The sequence below is a fragment of the Lycorma delicatula genome, chromosome 4 (assembly GCF_047948215.1).
Source record: "Lycorma delicatula isolate Av1 chromosome 4, ASM4794821v1, whole genome shotgun sequence".
NCBI lineage: Eukaryota > Metazoa > Arthropoda > Insecta > Hemiptera > Fulgoridae > Lycorma > Lycorma delicatula.
Genome location: NC_134458.1, coordinates 147,032,363 through 147,058,320, shown reverse-complemented (window position 1 = coordinate 147,058,320; position 25,958 = coordinate 147,032,363). Strand labels below are relative to the sequence as shown.

At 31.5% G+C, this 25,958-nt stretch overlaps 1 protein-coding gene across 4 annotated transcripts in view; it reads left to right on the top strand.

Moving 5' to 3' along the window:
• LOC142323934 (acylamino-acid-releasing enzyme-like) overlaps positions 1 to 20,843 on the top strand; it is a 61,552-nt gene extending 40,709 nt beyond the window's left edge. For 3 of the 4 annotated variants that reach the window (XM_075364313.1, XM_075364317.1, XM_075364315.1), the window contains exons 9-13: positions 3,095 to 3,241; positions 7,731 to 7,954; positions 9,699 to 9,778; positions 16,324 to 16,533; positions 20,606 to 20,843. In XM_075364313.1, coding sequence (XP_075220428.1) covers positions 3,095 to 3,241; positions 7,731 to 7,954; positions 9,699 to 9,778; positions 16,324 to 16,533; positions 20,606 to 20,717 — 773 coding nt within the window. In that variant the 3' untranslated portion in view covers positions 20,718 to 20,843. Of the gene's footprint in view, positions 1 to 3,094; positions 3,242 to 7,730; positions 7,955 to 9,698; positions 9,779 to 9,824; positions 9,905 to 16,323; positions 16,534 to 20,605 lie in introns of all 4 variants that reach the window. The other variant, XM_075364314.1, reaches the window with a different exon arrangement.
• The last annotated feature ends 5,115 nt before the right edge of the window (positions 20,844 to 25,958 follow it).

Below are 25,958 nucleotides of genomic sequence, written 5' to 3'. Positions count from 1 at the left end.
GAACTCAAGACTGCCATTTTCAATTGGTTCAATTCCCAGACGGCGAACTTCTATGCAGAGGGGTTAAAGAAACTGGTGCAGCATTACGAAAAAAGTGCTTAGAACTGAATGGCAATTTTGTGGAAAAGTGAAGTAAGTTATGATCAATGTTTGAGCATAACCATTTAAGTTGATAGTCACGCATTACTCAACTTTAGGATAATGTCAATAATAATTTAGAAGGTAACTTACCTTCTAAATGTTTGAAAGACAAACCAGAAGTCAATCTTTTCTCTCAACTTAATGACCATATTTGAACTTTGAGTGAATAATTTAGTTCTAGCGTTATTTCCAATTTGCATTGTTAATATTTACTTAGGTAATGGCAATCTGCTTAAAGTTTAGCAGAACTTTTTTAATTATCTAGTTTTTTTCTTCAGTAACCTGTAACAAAATAATCATAAGTTATTATAAGCTCTATATTTTTATTAACCCTGACAACTGTTTGTTAACAACTGTTACTAGTTTTATTTTCAAATGGCACTATCAGAAAACAATTATTAAATAGTTATAAATTTTATATTTCGATTATTAACTCTTTTTCAGTTGTCTTGATTTTGGTACAAACAGGCTTACTTGAAAGCTGGCTTACATTTAGTTCCTTTGTCGCGTGTTGGATTTTCAGTTTTATAATTTTGCTACTTGTCATAACAGCTAGAAGTGAGCTGAATATTCAGATGTTGGCTATCATTTGTAGTTACTGTGTTTTTATTTTATTTTTGCTTTATTTATAGAAATTTATTGTAAACTATGTTTATATATGCTAATAGCAACAATGTTTATATATGTTATAGTAGTAACGATGTTTATATATGAAAAAATGTTCCTATATAGTCTTTTCAAAATATTGTCAGCACCCACATTTCTGAAGAACCTGACAATGCAAACTGACAACAGTGTATGACATGTAGTACAACCAATTTTATAACTATAGCAACATGCCAGCCATGTTTATCCACTAGTCTACACTCAGCAGCATTGTGAAGAACATGCGTACACTCAGTTTTTTTATGTTGTAAGTGTGGGTATAAAAACGGAGCAATGTTGTGCAATTTGATATTATGTTGGATGCCGTTTATTGGCCCTAGCAACTGTGCAAGAGTTGAAGAATGCTTACAAAGAAGAATTTTTAAGTGACGAGACAATATTTCATTGGTATAAAGTTTGTTGAAGGTTATGAGTCAGTTGTGGCAGCTACCAATGATGATGATTACTGAAGGAAATAATAACACCATGGTGGCAATTATTCATGACAAAAGACATTTGTCAGTGTCTAAACCCTTGAATTGTCGAGTCAGATTCTAAAAATGTACATCCATTGTTTTCTTACCGACCATTTGAACATACAGTAAGTATGCTCAATGTGGGTCACATACTGACAACAGAACAGATGAATAATCAAGTGGAGATTTGAAATTGAGATTCTTGAAAATTCAGATTTCTTCTGTAAGGTCATCACATGCGATGAAGTGTAATGAGAGTGACAGTGATAGCAAGTAATTGTTAACTAACGTTTAAAATAAATCTGTATGGCTAAATTTATATTTTTTTTCATACATGTGTAGTACTGAGAATTCTTTACCTTAACTTCCTTGCAGCTTGCTCTATTGTTAGTTAATGAACAACATTCTTATATCATTTTCAAACTGCTAGATAGCTTTTTTTGAAAATACAAGTGGCGTTGGCTGCTATTCAATAATAGATATGTTGTGTTATACATATTTATTATATTTAGAAATATTAAAGAAGAGAATATATACTGCAAAAAAGTCATTGCCCTTGATTACAATATACTACTGTTAGTACTTAAATATTTAATGTTAGCAGCGAAATATGTATTGGTAAGAGAGATAACATGTAACTGATTACACATTAATCATCTTATGACTGATTTGGATTTGTCCTCCAAAAAAGTAACAATTTTTTTTTTTATTATTGTATAAAGAACTGATTATAATGGCATGTTTTATAGCAGAAATATTATATTATATAATATAATAATAATAATAATAATATTTTTTTTTTTTTTTTTTTTTAAACAATTCTTGTATAACATATAAAAACTTATATGTTATACAAGAATTGTTTTCTTTTGTAATTTACCATAAAAATTATTTTATACTTAGGCCTAAATTTTGATAGCAAAAAAACCTTATTATATGGTTATCTATTTTTGAAAGAAAAGATGAACTTACTGGGTAAATAAAAAATAACTGACTATTTATTAAAAATAATTTTATCTAAAAAATTGATAAATATTTTAATGAAGAAAAAAAATGGTTTTGTTCTTGTCTCAAACCATAACTGGTGGTCCTGTGTATTGGCTTGGTAGTAACCTATTCAGCACCAGAGTTGACTGAAGAGTAATATATAGAGAAATTGAGAAAAATGGTCCCATAGTTAAACTAGATATTGTTTGTGATAATAATGTACAAAGTAATTTATGATGATTGGATCACTCGTCCAGGAATTATGTAAAAGCTGGGTTACTTGTACTGTACAAGTACAGTACAGTACTGTTTTCACAGTTATGAAACATGCTCATATTTCATAATGGAATAATTTTTCATGGCTGATTTGAATAAATTTATTTTATTTTACTGCAAGTTTAAATGTAAATTCCTGCATTTAAATGGGGGTTTTGAATGATAAATGAGATCTGCTATATAACTTAAATTAAAATTATTGTGTTATCAGGACCAGTAGAAGGGTTTTTTTTTTTATTAAATAGTCTAACTCTAAAGTATTAAAACCTTACTAGCTAATTTTTTCATATTTTTACAGTTAGTGATGATAATATGTGGATAATGTAACGATTAAATGTTAAAAACAATTATGAACCAAATATATCTTTTTAGCTTTTAATTTAATCTCATTTCAGAAAGAGAGTTTTATTACAGTATTCATGTATGTTCATATATATATATATATATATATATATAAAGAAGAAATGCTAACGTTAAATAATATAAAGGTCTATCTTTAAATAGAAGTCATATGGTAATATTTCAGTGTGTAAATATAACATATAGAATTTTTTTTCTTTGATTTTCAGATAATGTTAAACAATTAAATGCATTATATTTGAAGCCAGTCTCTAATCCTGGGCAGAAAGTTCCACTTATTGTTTGGCCACATGGTGGCCCACATACTAATTTTGTAAATTCATTCAATACAACAGCTGCATTTTTTGCTCTTTTGGGTATGAAAAACTTTTTATATATACACACATATATATAGTTAAGTTTTATATTAATCTGATAAACCTAAGCACAGAATTAATAAATAAAATAAATAGGATGACACCTACTTTATTCCATAATTCTTGCAAGAGCGCTTTCGCGAGTTACTTGCATCATCAGTTGCTCCACATAACTTTTTCAAATCATTCGTATCAAATTACATATTAAAATTAAAATTAAAAATCATTTTGTACTATATGTAAGATTTAAAATTTAAAATTGTTAAAAGATTTAAAACTAATTAAAATCAAAAATTTTAAATTCAAAATTTTTTTTTAAATTTAAAATTTAAATTAAAATTAAAAATTCCATATATATAAATATGAAGTTATTTACTAAAATTAAATTAAAAGTTAAAATTTAACTCAATAATTAAAATAAAATAAATAATTTAAACAAAATAATAAGTTAAGTTATATGCAGAATGAGTTCTGTTTTTAAAAAACATGACCTTTATTTATACAACTAATATTTTTACAGTTAGTATACATGTAATTATAAATAATTAACTGTTAACATCATTATGTGTACATGCCCATGATGAATTGAAGAGGACGATGCAATATTGAACAAGTCTACTAATGCAGAACTGTACCCCATGAGAGCTGCTATAGGACTATAGGATGATGTATATTGATTGAGTCTTAAATAAGACTTTAATGTATGAGTCTGACTGGAACTGAATAATTGTTCTATGTAATTGGTACAAGATGCGAACAGGATGCACTTGCACTGCATTCCCTCTCAGTGGATTTCTTAGTATTAATTGATATGAAGCACACTTGGCCTATGGAATCCAATGCATTAGGATTTTTCTGTAACGTAACTCTCCCATCCCCAAATAAAACTCCATGGGGTTGATTAGCATCTGCCACAGGTGTTTTCCTATTAATTATTTTAGTATATAATACAATTATAACAATTACAATTAATATACAATACAATATTATGACCATATTGATATGTCATGTTGTCCATATTATTCTTCCTTAAAGCAATAAAATTAGAGGTACAGATCAGGTGACCATGGAGGCCACTGCAAACAAGCTCATGCTCATGCCGACTGATCCAGTGATTAGGGGAAATGTCATTCAGTCAACCCTGTACTGAATAATGGAAGTGAAAAGGGACACCATCTTGTTGCCAATTAAAGTTCTCTGGTTAATTTTGCAGTTAAAGAAAGAGCCATGAACAGCAAATGAGATGTGGCAAAAAAGTAATGAGACTGATTGTTTATTTTTATACATCAATGTTGTATCACCTTCAAAGTAGGACAACTATACATCAGCAGAGGTGTTGTTTCAATCCTTCATAACAGTGCTGGAAGGCTTCACAACTGGACTTGCCACAGCTCTTTGGTTACACTCCTTTGGATGTCTTTGACTACAAAAATGATGTCCTTTCAAGTGGGTTTTGGGGAGTAAAAAAAGTCAAACAGATAAAATCAGGCAAACGGAGGGAGGGGAGTGAGAAACCACTGGAATCCCCTATTTTCATAAAAAAACTGGTTGATTGAGATGCCCTTGTGACATGCTTACAAGGGTATCTGATTGTCTTTCTGTTTAGTGGAAAGATTTTTTGTCGCCAACCTGGTCCACACTTTTTTCATGTCCAAATCTGAGTCAAATTCTGATGAAGGGTAAAACGATTCAAATTTAAAACACTACACTCATCAGTCTCAGTGTTGGTTGATCTGACCTTACAAGAGCTGTCACTCTTTCCACATTTTCCTTAGTTTTCGATGTTGAAGGCCTCCCTGATTGAGGTTCGTGTTCCACTACTTCCCGGCCCTCCAAAAATATTTTGTGCCACCGTACTCTTTATAAGGAATGTTCCGCAAAATCTTGTTGCAACTTTTCGTAGGTCAAACTCACAAATTCACAAGTTTAACACAAATTTGATAGCATACCATTGCTCCAAATTTTGCTGTTCCATTTTTGTTATGCTCTACAAAAACATAACTTCACTTATCATGTTCTCCAGGTTTGCATAGTTACACAAGGCTGAAACTTTAACTCAGCATCTGGAAGTGGCTGAAGCACAAGCTATGTGAAGGGGAAGTCTGCATTGTTGCCATATCATGCCCGGTGTTGCCAGTCTCGTTACTGTTACGCCGTGTATTCTTTTCTCACTCCACCCACCTTGTATCCAGATAAGCATTACCTGTTATGCTTGCTCAGTGAAATAGAACAGTCTATAAACTTGCTGTTGGGTTAGCATAGTCAGTAGGCTTCAAAGCCTACTTACTATGATTTGGATGCAAACTTGTTTCCTTAAAACATTTTACACTGTCTCACTGGCATCACTAGTTTGTGGCTGGCTTTTCTAACAAATTTTTTAGAACTAGCAGGGAAAACTCCCTGACATGTTCAACATTTTCTCAGTCATCCTTTTGTCCTCAGTCATCCTTTACTCGTCCCTTTACACAGACATCAGTCTTTTTAAACCAGTTGTTTTATCAATGAAGTTATTGTCACTTGGAGGATCACAATTAAACTTCCTGTTCCTGTTGAACTGAAACTACAGATTCACAGGTGGCAAACTGGAAAACACAGAACGCTTTCTGTTCAAGAGACACCCTCTTTGCTAGTAGTACTGTCAAGGAAAAAACTAGAAAATCAATTTTCGGCCATGCACAGAAATTAAAACTGCCCTTCTTGTTGCTTGATTCTAGCCTTAAATTTAACATGTTTCATCCAAGCAATATAACAAATTAAAAAACTCTGTATTCTTTTTTATACACCTGTTATATTGATCTAATGTTGAGTTGATTACCTGCAAGCAACAAAGTATTTAAATAATAATTGTCCATAAATTCTCCTACTTAACACTTATTCTGGCATTCTTCCAGAATAAGTGTTAAAGCATTGTTCAAATTAATAAGATTTATTAAAAGAGTGAGAAGTGTAGCATCCTGATGCAATCTTTCTTTTTTAATGTTTTTAACAGATCATTCTGTACCTTAATTTTTCTGGAGTTATCTAAAAATCATCTGCAAGTACTTAGTGTTGAAGATTAAAAATTTTTAAGGTGATATTTTAAATTATTGAGAATTCCATTACTGGTTAATATTTGTTTTGGATTTTGGAACTAGGGTCTAAATTTATTGTACCAAAAACAACTGGTTTTAATTTTTACAAATTCATAACATTTTTTGTTAGTTTTGTTCTGTTGTGTTTTTAGTAATAAAAGTTGACTTTATTTGTTTTCCATAGTTGATTAAATCAATTTTCTCAGAATTATATTCTCTACAAGTATTGGTAATAAAATTTAGACATTTATTAGTCATTTAACGAAGTTATTGTATCTCAAACCCCCAAAAAAGTGTTTTTTGTCACCAGGTTTTCTGTTTTACATTGGATATCATGAAAATTATGGGATACAGTTCTGGGACCAAAAAACATTACAAATCATCAGTGTCTTTAAAAAAATTTCACTATGACTTCATTTCACCAGGGAAACTGAAATCTGATCAAAATATTTTGCTATCCACAACTAGATAAAGCGTTTTTGGATATAAATTTGTTTGAACTTTTTTCCTTATTTCAAGCTTTAGAATTAATTCCCAAATTATGTGCCTTTCCTCCTGAATCTGTATATATAATAGTGATTATCAATAATATATAATATGTATTATTGATTGTGAATATTTACAAGATTTCAAAAATAAAAATAGTATATGGCATGAAAAATCTTTTGGTCTAATCTAAACTTAAATGGTCAGAATGAATGATTAATATCTTGAAGCTGTTAATCTCTCTGATGAAGTACACTGCTGTATGTTCTGTTAATTAAAAATTTATAGAGTTTATAGTATGAATAATATTAGTACTAACATACTTTTACTCTTGTGTTCCTCGTCCCACTACTACAACTACATGAAGATTGGATTTGAGCAATAGATTTATGGGTATATTATGCAGAGATCTACTAATTATATTTGATGACCAATTTAATAATAACAGACATAAAAGAATTTTAAATAAATTAAAATAATTTAATCCTCAGATATAATTTACATTTGTTATTTAATGGTTTTTTTTTTGTATTTTATTAACTGAGAATATAAACAAAATGCAACTCATATTTTTCAGTTAATACAGTTATTGTTCACAGAAATTCAAATTAACCTATTGATACAAAAAAGTAAAGTTTTTATCAATATATGAATATATGATACATGGAGCATATAAATATATTTTTAATAATTAATAACTATTTAACAACGTGATAACTTAAACAACGTGATAAGTAAACAATTAACTTAAATCGTTTTTTTTTTTAAAAAAAAAACATTTTTCAGATGTGAATATTGATCAATTTAAAATATTGTACAAATATATAATCATTCAATTTAAGAAAAATTATTAAAGAAATGTATGCTAGATTCTTTTTTTATTCTTAGTTTTTATTTAGTTTATTAGTGTAATCGTGTTAATTTATTAATAGGTTATGGTGTCGTTTTAATAAATTATCGTGGTTCAACTGGATTGGGTGACAATTACACAGAATGTTTACTTGGTAAAATTGGTGATATGGATGTAAAAGATGTACATCAAGTTGCAGAAGAGGTGTGTCACTTATCATACACTAATTTTGATTCATCTCGTAAAGTTTTATTTGGGGGATCACACGGTGGATTTTTAGTTTCACATCTTAGTGGACAATATCCTGTAAGTAAACTATATAGAATTTTTTATTGAAATGTAATAGACTAATATGTATCTGCATTAATATACAACTAATGTGGAAATGTCAGTTGCATTTGGAACCTACTAGGTTTTTTTAAAATTAATGTTAATTTATGAAATAAAAGCTATTAAATCTAAGTGCATACAAAAAATAAATAATGTGTATCGATTACTCAAAATAGATTATAGAAAATTATTCAAATAATATACCAATCTTATCAAATAAATTCTTATAATCAAATGAATCGTTACTTATTACAACCTCAATTTACAATTGCAGACTCAGTTTATGAATTATACTTTCTAACAGCAGGATTCCATACATTTTTCAATTAATCACTATTTTGGTTTAGAAGGAGATATTTGATATTGACATTTTGTAGACATAGTTTGGTTATTCTTATACCTTATAATCTACTGATGATGAAAATTTTGATTTCATAAAACTACTTAGATTGAGATTTGGCATCTTTTAATGTGATGAAATAACTGGTGGATCTGCTAACTATTTAAAGAAAAGTTATTAATTTTTATTGATTGCAAAAAATACTTTTTTGTTAGAAGTACTTTTGTTTCTAAAAAAAAATAGAAGGATGTTTCCTTGGTTTTTATCAGTTTTGTTAGATTTCAATAACAGTTTGAATTAAACAAACTTAATTTGTATCTTTGGTTTTAGTACATTAAAAATAAACATTGAATTAGAAAATAATCAAGAGCTTTTGATTTTATTGGTTGTCATGTGTAGATTTAGTTAAGATGGTGTGGTCTTTCAGAATATGGTGGTTTGAAAATTAGTCTTAGAATGATATGAAAGATGGTAAAGTAGTAAGTTTTTTTATAAATATCTAAAAAAAAAATACATTCATCTTAGCACAAAAATATAACCGTGTTTTGAAATGTTGGACAGTCCTTCCAATTTTGCTTGGTTTTACTTTGTGCTACAAAAAATAACCGAGATATGATGTTCTTAATTTTTGCATTTTTTATGTGAATAAAAACACTTATTTTTGTGATCAGCTTGAAAATTGAGGTTCTAATTAAATATTGTATAGTCACTGTTTTCCCAAAATTTATTTTTTATTTCTTTTCACTTTCAGAATTGACAAAGTAATGGTCAAGAGAGAAGAAACCAGTCATTTCTTGAAAGTATTTTTTTATTCTTTGGTGTCTTCTGCTTATGTTGAGGTTAAATAAAAAAGTTAATTTTTTGTTAGTAAATAAGGAATAAAACATGAACCTCTACAGTTCCACTTCAGAATATTATTTTTTAGGCATAATGTCATAAATACAGCAGATTTTCAATAAATGTTTGCTTTCTTTTTCACTTTTTTTTTGTATTCAAAGAATGTATTGCAAAAAGAAATTTATGCTTGGTGGTATTTTGGATTGATATATCCGCAATCAAAATTGCATCACTCATAAAACATTTAATTAAAATCAGTTCTTATACAAAAACTAAAGAAAAATTTATTTGATACTTTTACAGCCAGTTAGTCCAACAAAATATATTTCTATAATTGCTTTGAGTTATTACATTGTGTGAAAAAAATTTGTTACAGAGGTTTTTTAAATATAAATTGTTGCCTATCAATTTCTTATAAAATATTTAATTTTGATATGTAAAGTATTTCTTTGTTGTGATGTAAAGAATTTTTTATTGTAAAAATGTATAAAATAAATAATCATTTTATAGGAATCATATACTATAAAATAATCATTTTTACAGGAATCATATAAAGCAGTTTGTACAATTAATCCAGTGGAAAATATTATGATAATGGTAGGCATTACGGATATACCAGATTGGTAAGTTATATTATGAATTATACAAATGATAGTTAACTTTTTTCAGGGTTCATTTAAGGCAGTTGCAACCAGGAATCCAGGAATTGATGTTTGTTTCTTATCAGCTACAACTGATATTAGTGATTGGTGAGTTAAAATGGTAATCCACCATGTACATGGTATTCAGAAAGATTGCTTTTTGTTACAGTGTGCATATAATGCTGTTGTTATAAAAAATCCAGTTACATTTATTCTTTCCAAGGTTATTATCTCTGATATCAATTCAACGTGAGTTTTTTATATTAACTTCTTTAGCTAAATCTCTTAACATATTTCTTAACTTATTACAAGAATCATCTTTCGAGGTTACTTATTTTACATTTTAATAAACATGGATGATATATGAGGGTTATTTTTTTTTCAAGGTCCGATCGGTCACGAAATTAAAACCACAGTGAAAATAAAAAATTGTTTATTTGTAACAAGTACTTACATAGTCGCCACTCCGATTTAGACATTTGTCATAGTGTGGTACCAACTTTCAATACCCTTATCATAGAACGAAGCCGCCTGTGTTTTCAGCCATGTTTCTACGCTGGTCTGCAGCTCGATGTCTGTGCCAAAATGTTGTCCTCCTAGCCAATGTTTCATGTCAGCAAAGAGGTGAAAATTGGATGGAGTCAAGGCCGGGCTGTATGGTGGGTGATAAAACACTTCCCAACAAAAACGCTGCAGGAGCTTCTTTGTTACAGCTGCAGTGTGCGGCCAAGCATTGTCATGGAGAAAGACAATGCCTGATGACAACATTCCTCTCTGCTTATCCTGAATTGCCCTTCGTAGACGTTGAGGAGTCACGCAGTACGAGGCTGCAGTGATGTTCGTGCCACGTTCCATGAATTCCACCAAGAGAACTTCATTCCGGTCCCAGAACACAGTAGCCTTACACTTTCTGTTGGAGAAGGTTCACTTGAACTTCTTTGGTTTTCTGGGAGAATGAGAATGCATCCACCGTTTGGATTGTTCTTTTGTTTCTTCAGTTTCGAAATGGACCCATGTCTCGTCCCCTGTGACAATTTTGTTCAAAAAATCTTCTCAGAAACGTTAGGAGGCGTCGATTCTCATTGCTTTGTGATGGTCGGACAGCATCTTGGGAACCCATGTTGCACACAGTTTGCGGTACTGAAGTCTCTCACTCACAATGGTGTAGAGAGCTGACCTTGAAATTTCAGGAAACGAATCACTCAATACAGAAATTGTGAACCGACGATTTTCTCGCCTCATCCACTTGCTCAACGAGATCATCGGTTGACTCTCGCTTCCTTCCCTGACCGCCTGCATCATGAACATCTGTACGTCCTGCTTTAAAGTTCCTGCACCATTGTTGCACTTTGCTGTCACTCATTCAAGTTTCACCATACACATTACTTATTCGTCGATGAATTTCAGCTGCATTACAATCCTCAGCCTGAAGAAATCAAATTACCGCACGCATTTCACACTTGGCAGGAGACGCTATTGTTGTAGACATGTTTATGTGCTAGCTGCGCGTTCAGAACTAAACGAAGTGACGCGGCATGATTGAAGGCCATACTAGAGACGCTGCACAACATATGCGCAAAGGTTCATCTGATTTTTGCGCAGGTTTTTATTTCGTGACCAATCGGATCTTGAAAAAAATAATCCTCGTATAAGATATGACCAAAAAGTCATACCAATTTATTTTTTATTGCAGTTAGCAGTTGTACCATGGGAGGGGGCCCTTAGACAAACACACAGTCATCCTGTTGGAAAGCTCTGTGGCAAAAGAAAGCCAGGCAATCGCTAAACAATGTGAAGGTCATGCTGACAGTATTTTTTAATTATCAAGGCATGGTTCATCACAAGTATGCTCCTTAAGGATAAACTGTCATTAAAGAATATTATGTAACTGTTCTTTATTAGCTAAGAGGTGCTGTTCAACACAACAGCTTTAGGAAAATGGTGATTGAAAAATTCATCATGACAGTGCTCCAGCACATGCATCACAACTTATTCAGAGATTCTTGGCAAAACATGTTATCGAACTACTTCAGCAGGGTCCTTATTCACCAAACATGACTTCCTGCAATTTTTGGCTCTTCCCTAAGCTTAAAATTCCACTTAAAAGAAAGATTTGAAAACGAAGTAAAGATAAAAAATGGAGTAGAGATCAAAAGAAACCATGTAGAGGACTTATGATGCTCACTAAAAATGAAATAGTCATTGAACTAAATAGGTTAAGTAGTCTTGTTTTTATGAGCCAAAGATGCATACTTTATGATCACAGCTTTTATATAAACAGAAAAGTTTATGTTTTGTTCCGTGTAACTTATGAGGCATAAATATGATATATTACATTTCTTTAATTTTTTTGTGAATTTTGCTTTGTAATCTGTGCAGAAATAAAAAGATTTTAGCTTAAGACTGCATAGAATCTCCATAGGCAGAAAGAACTAAAGATAGTCTCTCCTGTCTTATCATGGTTGGCTTGAACTGTTTTTAATCGTTAAAACAATTTTTATAAAAAGTCTATATGTAAAAGATTTTAATATTTGTCAGAAATTACTCCTGATGAGCCCCCCAATCAATATAGCACCAATAGGTGCCCGTACCCAGCAATTAATGTATCTTTTACATTTTGGCCCACCTTCTGTTGTACCAACCTAACCCTGTACTATATCCTCTGTGGAGACTCAACCCCATTAATTTTAATTACTACACCATATATAATAAAAAATGAACAACACCTCTTGTCTTTCAGTAAACATTTCATTATTTTCTATCAGAGACAAACCCAAACGGAGTACCACACACAGATGGGTCGAAGCAGAATGATCCGTTGGATGCACTTTTGTTGTAAATGACAGAACTTATGTGTTTGGTCTACCTGGTATAATAAGTATTTATACTTATACATTACTGAACTATATGCCATCAAAATGGCCTTGAATATCATTAAATCAAAATATTTTCACATCCTAATCCAGCGATTTGTATAGTGCTCTCCAAGCTTTAGAGGATTTGTATTCCAAACATCCAATTGACACCGAAATACATACAATCATTGAATTAAATCCTCTCAACACAAAGAATAATTTTTACTGATCCATAGCCATGTGGGAATCCTGGGTAACGAACTTGCAGATTCCACTACTAAAGATGCGTATAGCCACCTGTCTTTCTCCACTCGAGTTACAACTACATATTTCATTAATTCCATTAAACAACATTTCAAAGAAGCCGGCAAGATGACTGGACTGCTACAGCAGATAAAAACTCTTGACAGGTAAAAGACACTGTGTTACCATGGGACTCTTCATGCAGTAAAATTCACTGTGGGGACGTGGTCCTGTGTCGATTGTGATTAGGATATACCAGAGCTACTCACTGGCACCTGATGTCAGTGGAGAGTGCACCACTGTGTGTCTAATGCAACTGCCGCTTGACTGTGGACTGCATATGCTATATGGCCTTAGATTGCAAATTTAAATTGCTGAGGGACATACGGCGTGTCATAGAAAATGACAAGAATGTACTAGACCAGGTATTGTAAGTTCTAAAATGGATTAATGTACCTAATAAGATATAACCTGTCAAAATTTTGATATTCACGTTTCATGTATTATCCTAATTGTTACGTTTCTTTTACTATTGAATTTTATTCCTATTATTATCTTAGTTTTCATCAGAGTTTTAACTCTATTTTAATATCCAAGAAGAAGCATCTTGTTATTATTTTGACTTTGGCGATGGATAACGCAAAAGTGTTTTTCGCTAAAAAAAAAAACAAAACGCTGGTTGTTAGTTTATTTATTTGCGCTAAAGTTAGCGCAGGCCACCTGTGAGCTATCCTCTGTGATCACATGATTGTGTTAATAAACATGATTCAATGAGATTCCATTTCATGTTTATAGTTCATGGTAGTGGATTTTTGGCTTTATTACAAATATCAGAAAGTGGCTTAATGGGTCATTGTTTTATTATGCTTTACAAGTTGGTTAGTTTTACCTTGATCGATTAATATATTTTAAATGGAAGAAGTACATTAGTAAACACATGAAATATTTTTTTAATGGTTTCTTCAAATGAATTAAGCACTGGTGACCCTTTTATATGGGGTGTGTGGGAAGTCCCTTTATGTTAAGTTATGAAATTATTAGGATAGGTGCAGCTTACCTTCTATGGATCTAAAATGTATGTGTGGGTTCCACCATGTTCAAAGCACAGCAGTATGCACATCCATGTCTGGTTGTTCATTTGCAACAGCATATCAGGGGTGATCATTTCAAATGCTGATCGAACAGTGCCTTGGAGCTGCTCTTTGTTGACATATCTGCAGATAGAAGATATATTGACATATAAGATTTGTTGTCAAATCTGCAGATAAAAGAACAGATCCAAGATCTCTTCTTTTACAAAACCACAGAGTGCATTGTCAGTTGTGAAGTCAGGGCTTCTTGTTAGTCAAGGCAATGGAGCCAGTAACTCTTCTGACCCATATCCAATCCAGTGATTCAAGAAAATTTCATTGAGGCGTCTGCAGACATTCAAAGCAAAATGCGCCAGAGCACAGTCTTGCTGAAATGTAATGATGTCAGCGATCCCTTTTGCTTAATTCTGGAACCAATCACTTGTTGATCATTCTCAGATAACTGTGTTGATTAACTGTGCCATTGAAAAAATAAGAACTAAGGATATGTTCAGCTGTCATCCCAGCCCATATCATAACATAAGGTAGATGGTGTTCAGTTTCCTCAAAAATGTTAGTTTTTAGGTTATACGAGCTTCGATAAATCTCACACTTGTCTCAGAATATGATGTTCTTTTTATCATTTGCTCTTGGAAAGTTTTCAAGCAATAACTGACATGTATAAACACATTCATCAAGGTCATTGTCATAACTTATTAACTGTGGCTGGACGAAAACATTTAACTTTCAAGTCTTTCATAATGTTCTCCAATCTTTCACTGTTCATATCTGCCATCATTCCACACTCGACTACAAGTAAGATCATCCCACCACGAATGAAGACACCAAACGATACCCACCTTTGTTGTTGACTTACATTTGTTTCATAAATATTAAAATTTGTTTAACATTGTTAATTTGGTTTATTTTAAGTAAAAATATTTTTTATTTGAATGTAAATGTTGATAAAATAAGGGAAGGAAAATTGCTTAAAATTAATTGATGCATTTTCTTGAATTTTGCATAACTTCATTCATTAGAGTGAAGTGCAATGTCAGTTACTGATCATTTATTAAGTTCTTTGGTGATCTACTCTCATTGTTTTTGTTGGGATCAATCCCCGTAACAGGTTCCTTTATGATTTTGTTGGTTCATCCTCATTGAAAAGTGGGAACTCTGTCAAATCAGCATCATTTTTAAGCATTCTTTTATTCTTTCTTCCTCACAGTCTTCAAATCTGGGAATTGAATGAAAAAAAATTGTCACCTCTTTTAATATAGAGTAAAGAAGAGCCTCAATACCTTTGTGAAACTGGACCCAGTCAGTTCAATTTATTCAGATAACTATGATAGTGTAGACACATACTAATTGACATGAGTGACTGAAAGATGCAGTTTCTTTTATTTAATAAATTATAAGGCCAATATTAATAGACTTGAGGGTGGCAGACAGAAACTTGATTCAAACATAAAATACTGAGCTTATGGCAACCTTCCATAAACATAACTCCTTAAAATAGAATACCAGTTTGTCAGTGCTAAATTCTGCTGGTGGTGCTGAATTGTACTGTAACATTCTGGTAGTGAACATTTGGCACAAATAATCTAAAATTATATTATAGTAGGATGGTAGATCAGAACAGTACTCAAGTGTTGTAAATTTTATATGTTCTGTCTGCATATGAATGACTTTTGTCTGCAACACGACCTTTTGTCTGTATTGTGGCTGTTTAATATAGATTCATTGAATGTAGTAAAAGTGAAATTGTCAACTTGTGGTTATACAAGCATTATATATGAATATAGCATAGTGTAGGACATTGTATTTTTTTCTTCTTTTTGTGTTTCTCACCTACAAATTGCCTTTTTGGCTAAATCTCAACCAATTTTACTGCTAGGAACAATCTTACTTCTGGTACTATATAGAAAATGATAAATCTTATATGTAAAATATATAAGAATATGTATTTATCTAAAACGTTTGATATTCTGTTGTACCAGTTACCAAAGATAAAAAGTCTACTTTGTGTTTTTAAATTTTAGAGTTGATAAATATTAAATATAAGCAAACCCTGTATTACCAGTATCACTTATATGGATTGAAAAGTAGTAAGTGTTCAGAGAGGAAGGTTACATGGGCAATTTATTTATTAACTTAATTTATTCAGTTTTAACTAAAACTTAATAAAATAAAATTACGCCAATTTAATTTGGTGTAATTTTAATAATTACACCAAAAAATCTTTTAAAAAAATTCTATTGAACATTTAGATGGATGATTGCTGAATAAAAATTTGATATATTTAGCTATAAACTGATTTTCTGTGTGAAATTTCTTAAACTAATCTGATTGTACATAGGTGTGCTGTGGAATCTGGAGGTCAATATTCATTGTCAGATGATGTACCAAAAGATGATCTTGCTAAGATGTATAATGCCTCTCCATTGCGACATGCAAATAAAGTGAAGGCACCTACATTACTACTTCTGGGAAAGAAAGATTTGCGTGTACCATGCTCTCAGGGCTTACAGTTATTTAAAAGATTGAAAGCAAATAATATTACAACCAAGTAAGTATAAATTTTCTCATCATTTAAACCTTATATTTATATAGGTAATGTGAATAAATTTTATTTTCATTCTTTCTTATCAAATTTTCAATTAGATTTTGAAAATTTGTATATTCATGATTGCTAAGAATTCTGTATTTTTTCAAAATTCTCATAATTATTTTTTGCTCAATCCTTGTGAGAACTTGTCTCACAAAAATCTAAAAAAAGATATTTAAAAAAAAATTCACCCTAGAGATCTATTTTCCTATCTACAATGCCTGCTCACATTATATTATACTAGTCAAATGGAACTGAAAAGGGAGTTGGTGTTCTAATATAGTATTTTATGTACTGAATCTGAATATGTATTCTGAAACAACCCATCACGTAACGTTCTTAAGTTACAACCTCTTAAATTTATTTGTTTCATCATTCATGGAGCAAACAGTACACATAAGTTAGTATGTTTGTATGTTTGCTTTATTCACATCTGATTTGTATTGTGATGCATGCTGTAGACCTACTTTTGAGACATAACAGTCAAATTATCTCATTTTACATCAAGCCAAACATGTACAGACAAGTCAGTGGTCAAGTAATGAGTAATTCAGTGTGATGAAATTTTCTTCAGTACGAGTTCAGTTTTTGGTATGACTTGCTGTGATCTTTAGTTGTGGTAGTGGTTTTATCTTACACATATTATAAAGATTGTTTCATAAGTGATGCCATAAATTTAGTAAAAGATTTTTATGACGGATTAACGTTTTTGGTATTATTTTATTGAACATCAAGATTTGTAAGTTGTGTGAGTTTCGTGCTGTGTTTTATTGCACTCCATGATGAAACAGCTTTATAAAGTATTTAAATAATTAAGCATTTATAAATTAAAACCTTATTATTTTTATAATTAAGTTTCTATAATATTTCAGTTTACTTTCATTCATTAAAACATTATAAAAATTGGGCTTGTAAAAATTCTGAAAATGTTTTTTGTTATGTTTGTGGAGAATTCACCATGAAAAGTCAACAAAAACCAGTATTGAATCTGCTGAAAACTGCATACAGACATATTTTGATTGTCCCTTGGGAGGCCAAGATAAATCCTGGGCTCCACATGTAGTATACATCATGTGCTATGTTAAACTAACCCAGGGGTTAAAAGGAAAAAAAGAGCATTTGCCTTTTGGCATACCTATGATTTGGCAAGAGCCTACTAATCATTATGATGACTCCTATTTTTGCTTAACAAATGTTACTGGTTTCAATTCAAACAATAAAACCAGTGTTGCATACCCAAATGTTTGTTCAGCTATGAGACCAGTACCTTATGGTGTTGATTTACTGATTCAGATTGCTCCAACTTCTTGGAAAGAAACTTCTGATTCCCCAGAAGGCTCAACCAATGAATCCTGAACTTCAGTAGTTATTAATTACATTGTAGAAGAATCAAATACTGAACCTCACCTCATTACACAAGCAGAACTCCTAGGTTCACGTTTTAAAGAATGGAATTTATTAAACAAGGATACAAAATTTCAGTACATAGAAATTGAAATGAAAATTTACTAAAATATTTTAGAAGAGATGGTTTCATTTGTTCCTGCTGTGATGTTAAGGGCCTGAACTGGACATTGAATATGTTATTCATGATTGGCGTTTATTTATGGACTTGTCAGTAAAGAAGCTTAAAGACAGTGTTGTTGCGTAACTTGAATAAATTTTCTTCTATACTTGTAGCACATGTTGTAGGAATGAAAGAAACATATGAAAATATGTAAAAATTTTAAAAGCTATTAAGTAGGATGAACATTCATGGTGAATCATTGCTGACCTGAAAGCAATAGGACTTGTGTTTATGTTTGTGGCGTAGTTGAGCTACAAATAAACACTATGCAGTTAAAGACTAGCCAAAAAGAAATCAGTTTACCCGAGGAAAGAAGAATGTTGTCAATATTCCCTATATCGAAGCAGATTGTATTATTTTACCACCTCTACACATAAAACTCAAGCCTGATGAAGAATTTTATAAAGACATTAGAGAAAGATGGAGACAGCTTTAAATATTTAGGTGAGGTTTTTCATAATAAGTGAAGCCACATTAAAAGAGGGAATATTTATCAGGCCACAAAGAAGAAAATTAATTTGTGAAAATATATTACAGCAAACTGAATCCTAAAGAACTAGCAGCATCAAAATCATTTAAAGATGTCATTACTGGTTTTCTTGGAAACAAAAAAGCTGAAAACCATGATCAGCTAAATATAAATATAAATGCTAAATATAAATGAACCCTTAGTCAACTACAAAAATTTAGGCTGCAGAATGTCATTAAAATTTTGATGTTTCTAATTTTTATACATGTGACAATGTTTTGAAAATGGTTTAGTAACAGCTGTTGCTAGTAAATAAATAACCTCAGTTTTGTGAATTGACTTCTGTTTGCATTGTATAAATTAGCCCCTTTTTTTACTTCCATTTACAAAACTGCAAATAATTTTATGACATTAAAAGTAATAATTCACATTTTCTGGGCATTAGCTAAAGTATAAGTTGGATGTTACTTCTGAACATATTCCTGGTTATTTACTAGACAATAGAAAGAATTTTTACATTTCAGTTTGAGGGTTGTCGCAAAAATAATAAACAGTTTATCAGGATTCAAAGAAAAATTGTTTGTACACCAAATCAAGTTTAGAGCCCTTCAGTATGACCTGTATGTGTAATATACCCTCACCAGCAGTCTGGCAGCTTTTGAATTCTTTTCAAGTATATCAAGTATATCTTTGTTGAGGTGTTGAATTTCCTGGGTTGTGACAGTTTACTTAGAATGCTAAAATGAATTTCTGGGAGTAGTTCTTTATTTTCTATAATTGGTGCTTTCTTATGTATCTGAATAATAAATAGAAAAATGTGGGTAGATCTTTTAGTTTTTCACAAAAATCAATGGATTTATTTATTTCTGTTAAAAAATGTAATAAGTGGTAAGATACTATTTCTGTGAACTGTCCATCTATTTATCTAATTCTCTTTGTATACAAAATATGAGAAATATCTAGACAATTACCATTTCCACTGAAAAAATATATGAACTATAAATATTTCATCCACTTTTTATGCAAAAGTAAAAAAATCTAATCCCTCATTTTTATTTATTATTTGGATATTTAAGACTGCACTGTTTACATCAATTCTAATATATGATTGATATTTTATTTATCTGTGGCATTGTAGAAGAAAATACTTTCTTTTTTTTCAAATAATTTTTATTCTATTAAAAAATTAAATAAATGGGAACAAATATTTCTGTGAACTACTCATTTACCTTACATTCATATTTATATAATAATATTGTTGTGAATATTATATCATAATTAATTATAATCTATATATATAGTAATAATTATATTAATATATTATTATTTATTATAATATAATGTGTATATTGTATTATTATAATATTGTGAAAATTAAAATATTTTGATGGCTGATCACAAAAGGTCATAAACTACATCCAGTAGGATGTTTTCAAGGTTCATTGGTTCATGGCTGGGAAATCTTTGAATTGACCTCACAATTCATTTTTTTCCATTTAAAACAATGGCTTGATGAGGAGCTGAAAGGCAGAGTAATTTATTTATTTAAACTACTGGAAGAAAATGTTTTTAATATATCTAGTAGATTTATGTGAGAAATATTATGCTGTTGTGGTAGGCAACTACGTGGAAAAATAATGGAAAAATAAAAAAACTACGTGGAAAAATACATGAATGTGAGTTTATTTATTAAATGGAACAGTTTTTTTCTGATGCTCTTGTTTGTTTTTTACCAAAATGGCCCTTTAAAAAGCATAACTCGAATAAAAAAATGGTTTAACTATTTAAAAAACATATTCTCTGTTTTGACTGAATATAAAATATTTAAAACAGGCCTTGACTGATAAAATTAATATAACATTAATCTATAAGTAAGATTTATTTTTTCATAGAACATTTAAAATATTGAGAAAAATTAAATGGAAAAGATTATGATAAACATGTTTTTCTGTGATGTCTGTAAACAGAGATGTCTTTAAAAAATCTGAATTTTTTAGGTTGTTGATGTATGATGATAACCATTCACTATCACAGGTTCCTGTTGAAATGGATTCACTGATAAACTCTGTATTGTGGTTTAATGAACATCTTAATATTTCTCAAGAATAATATATACAGATTTTCAATAATAAAAAATAATAAAAAAATAAATCAATTAAATGATTGTTTAAACAAACTTTATTTTAAGAAAGAATTATTATTTTTAATAAAGAAAATAAAGATTATAAATTTTAATTTTGTTTTATTTTCATAAATTTGTATTCTGTATCAGGTATTAAATTTCCATCTGCTTATGAAAATATTTACCCTATGAAGTTAATACTGAGATTTTTCAAACTGATTATGAGGCAAAATTGATGGCATGTTTTTAACCAACAAACAAAATTTAACAAAATTGAATATTCCAATAAAAAAATGAACATTTAGAAGCTTAGAATTAAATAAATTATTCAAAATATGTCCTACTAAAGTAGTATAGAAATGGGGATTATTGCACAACCTTAATAATAAAAGCTTGTTAAGGTTGTTAATAATTAACAACCTTAATGTCATTTCACATCACCTTGTTAAAAGCCTTGATGTCACCTTGTCCAATAGAAGTATAGTATTAATGGCAGTTATTTATTTGTACACGCTCATGTAAATTACTACACCCAAAACATTAAGCCACATGCCTGGTTGCAGCAATTATGTGCATCCAGTATTATTGTTGTTTTTTATGTACACAAAAACAACAATTACAAACTGTCCATATCATATTTATACCCTCCTCCTGCTTTAAATTCATTTGTAATTAATATTAATTATATTATGGATAACAATATTTGTTATTGTGTAAATTAATAAATTCTTTTATCAATTATTATAATAAATAAATAAATGATTTTTTTATTGTTGAAGTATTTCATTTACTTTTAAAATATTTTTTATGATTGCATTTCCACACCATCCTAGAGGTAGCAACCTCAGTGCATCGAGATGAAAAATACTTTCTCACCATTTGCATATATTATGAGAATGGTCAACTTATATCACAGGCCTTTATCAACAGTTTCATACAATGATGCTAATAACTATTATTTTAAATAAAACAATAGTTGTACATTACTGTATGGGGATTTAAAGTGTTTTTGTTTTGTGTATTTATATATGTAAGTTTGTATTGTATGTGTGTGTGTGTGTGTGTGTTGTAGTCCTGAAAAGAACTGTAGTAGAATATTAACATGTTCTGTATGGTTGTTTGATATTAACAGTATTAATTTTAAATCGTTCTTATCCTTGGAGTAAAGAGGTACGCAGTTACAAAACAATGGCTCTTGTCCCTGTTTTCAAGAATGCACACTTTTACAGAGTGCTCTATTGGTGTCTACATCAATCTTTTGTAGCTATGGCATTTAATATACTATGCTGTACACTACATGACTTATTTATTTATCTTGCCTGTTCTTGACTCCAGCAACAAGAACTGTGGTTAGAGGCAATAAAACTTGAAATATTTTCTTATTATTTTTTTCAAAAAAAATTATTACTTATTCTTGTAAAGATTTTTTGTTATTATAGAATACTTTTATTTAGATTAATTCTCAGCATATCGTAATAATTTTTTTTTTTTGCATAAAGGTCTTAGCTAAATCTAAGCTAGAATAAAAATTATCAACATACAAATGCCTACCCTCTTCTATCTGAAAACAATTAACCAGATCTTTTACTACTATTAAGGTATGGCCTTTGACACACTTTTATCACCTCATCCACTGAACCATGGCATTATATGTATACCTATCAACTGAGCATAATTTGTAAACTTTAGTGCCATACTTGTGTGCTTTGTTACTTATGTATTGTTTAATCAACAGACATCCTCTGAAAGGAATCATAATCTTATCAACTATGTGCCTTCAAAGGGTGAAATATTTCTGGAAATGTTTTAACAATAAATAAAATACTTTCTTGATTTTATGTAGTCTGTTTTTTTATTGCTCTGCATTATTTAAAAAATGAATAAATCTGAGTAGTAGTAAAAATTGATCCTTGGGCATGATTTTCACTATAAATTCATTTCTAAACATTTTTTCTTTACTCCAATATAAATCTACCAAAGGGAGAGGAACTAATCCCATTACCAAAAGAACAGATAAAACCCAGTTTAATTCAACCTCAGTATCCATTCAATTTTTTATGTGTTACAGGACTAATTTCCTGGCTAGTTTTTCTGCAGCAATATTGGTTTGTTTCCTCAACTATTAATTGAAAAATATTGCTATATATGAGTAAACTAAATTTGAAATGGATTATCAACTTCAATGGATTCCATGTTATATTGTCTGCCTAAAGGTAAATCGAGTCAGGATCTGATACAACTATCTGCTGCCAATTATTTTGTGATTCAGTACTTACTGATGGCAAATATTCTGGCTGCTGCTGGTAACTTGTTGATGGCTGCAAATTAGCCCCTGTCTGAACTTACTAATGGCAACACATCTGTCTTTGGCCGGTTTTGATTCCAAAACATTATCATTTTGATAAGTTTCATCTCTTTCCTTGCAGTCACTTGTATCACTACTGTCACTGTTAAATTCACTTTCAGGTCCATAATTCTGTTCATAATCACTATCATCACTATTAAATGGTTCACTTTCACTTTCACTTTCATAGTCATGTTGCATCAAGCTATGCAAGTAACTTCTTTCCTCGTGAAGACAATCTTATTTTATCTAAAGAACAAAATGATTCTAACTAGATCAGTGGTTGTATACAAACTGAGGAGCAGCATTGGAACACCAGAATTATTGATTCAATGATCTGACAAGAATCAGCATGTCTGTATTTAATGGCCCTATATGATGCAAGACATAAGAGCCATAAAATATAGTCTTCTAATGTGCTTGAATGATCATGTCTGCATGTTTTCATTATTGACTCTGAGAGCAAGAGCCGCTATAAACATATAATTTCATAACATAAAATCGGGTCTTGGTGCTACACACAAGAATATGTTATGCAAAGAAACGGCTATTGGCCCCAGGGTCAAGAACACAATAATCAACAAAATTAAGAAAAAATTAACACTATATGCCTATTATTCTTTTGGAATGCATATAACAAGTAAGAAAAAACAAACAACCCTGCTTTTGATTAAGTTATACCAAGAATTACACCTGTCTCTAGTACATGAAATTTTATTGACCTCAGGGCCAAGAACTGTAAAGAATGTGTTAATGAAATACCCGTTTTGATGAAATTGTACATATTTCATGTTGTAAACAGTTGTTGTACATTATAAAATAAATTGATGCTAACTGATGTCCTTGTTCATGTTGACCACTTTCACCATAATTTATTTTAGAATCTTCTGTATCATGCATCAAGCAGTGATCCCTTTTGTTGATGTTTATTATTATTGGAACAATAATCTATTTCATCGCAGGCTCTGCATCCATTGGTTACAATATGAGAGGTGATGGTGAATCTCCTTTACTTTGCAGTATGTACATTAACTGCAAGAACATTATTTTTTAGACAAGATGTAGTTAGTCTGTTTAACATAATCGTATCCAACACCATATTCAATGAATCATTTAACTTTACACGTTTAAGGCCTTTACACGTTTATTGTTCTCACCTTGAAAACTACACTATTTCTTTATTGCTGATGGCACCAATCGAATTGTTCCCACATTCAAAGTTACAAAATTAGTCATTATTCATCATATCAAAGATCATCTTTATAATTACATTATCACCTTCTTTATCAAATACATCAACAATGCAACATTGCTAAGATCAACAATGTATACATAACTGTACTTTAATTTGAAACACATTGGTGACAAATGTTGTTTACTAACTGTAACGTCTTCTTGCTTAATTAGCTCCATAATACACACAATGATGATGATGTTAACAATTTCGACTTCCTATGAATGCTAGTTAATTTGCCTCTTGCGCTTGACATTAACCGCATCGGCTCATACCCGGGCGGCGTACAACAGAGACGACGTTATCACCGAGATGATAAGTCGCCTCTTCGACGTACGTGGAATTCCTTGTCCCGCAAAGAGACCTCGCAATTGTTGTTTCCACTATGTCGCAGATCATGGCCACATGTCGAGTATTTGAGGTGTTTATCCAGCAACATCCCTAGATATTTAATTCTTTCCACCTCGACACTTGCATTTGGAAGGAGACTTCCAAACTGTTGTTGACGACTCATTCATTCACTAGTTCTAAAGTAACATTCCACTTGTCCTCCACTTCATTTAAGGTACTGGCCTCCACTAGCAACGAGATGTCGTCCGCGTATCCTACGACATTCACCCCCGGTGGGAATTGAAGTCGGAAAATTTCATCATAGAAGATGTTCCAAAGTAGGGGTCCAAGTATAGACCCCTGCGGGACTCCACCGAAGATCTGATGACTTACCACGCCATCCACCGTATTAATTTCAGTCCGTCTCTCGGATAGATAGCTGGCTACTTGCGTCACTATGTACTCACTTATATTCATCCTTTGAAGTACCCTCAATATAGCTGACCAAGGTACCGAACCGAAGGCGTTCCTTATATCCAGGAGTATCATTAGTGGGATACGCCTGGTTCTCCAAGTCCCAGCTCTCACCGCAGCAGCCTATGAAACGACTGTTGATGGCGTTACTAGTTGACCGCCCCCGTCTAAAGCCAAACTGATTATCTGATGGAGGAGGTTGTTGTTTTCCAACTCCTCTATTAGCGATGAGCCTCTCCACGACTTTTCCCACATTATTAATGAGACTTATAGGGCGATATTCAAGAGCCCCTGGATCTGACTGTTTGGGCAAGAACAGTTCTTGACGCTTTCCAGCTAGCAGAAAAAAAGCAATTCTGGACCCTATAGCTCGCAATATTTGTCATTTCCCACGGGATGACGGACATCAGACCCTTTATGACTGCAGCTGGCACACCATCGGATTCTGGACTCTTTTCATATTTAGTTTTTTAACCGCAGTCGCCATTTCATCCTGGGTGAACCTGCCGCGTTCACCAGGTATTAGCGCCGTGATGCTCGATCGCCCCGCGGGAAAAGCGCTTCCATGTGTCGTGTAGCTTCGATCTTATGAAGTACGGGCAACCGTCTTCCCAGTCTCTTCATGACTATCTGGTACGCCCGTCCCCAGGGGTCAGCATCTAGTTCACTGCATAGCTTCTGCCCTTTTGCATGCTTAATCATGAAGTTTAACTGTTTTCTTGCGCTCGGTATTGTGTAATCGCCGTGTTCAGGTCTTGATCAGCTCCGTATATTCTCGTTCTAAGCCTCTGCACGCGCTTCTTCATTGGTTGCAGAACCATGCGTTGATCCGCAATATCAGAGGAC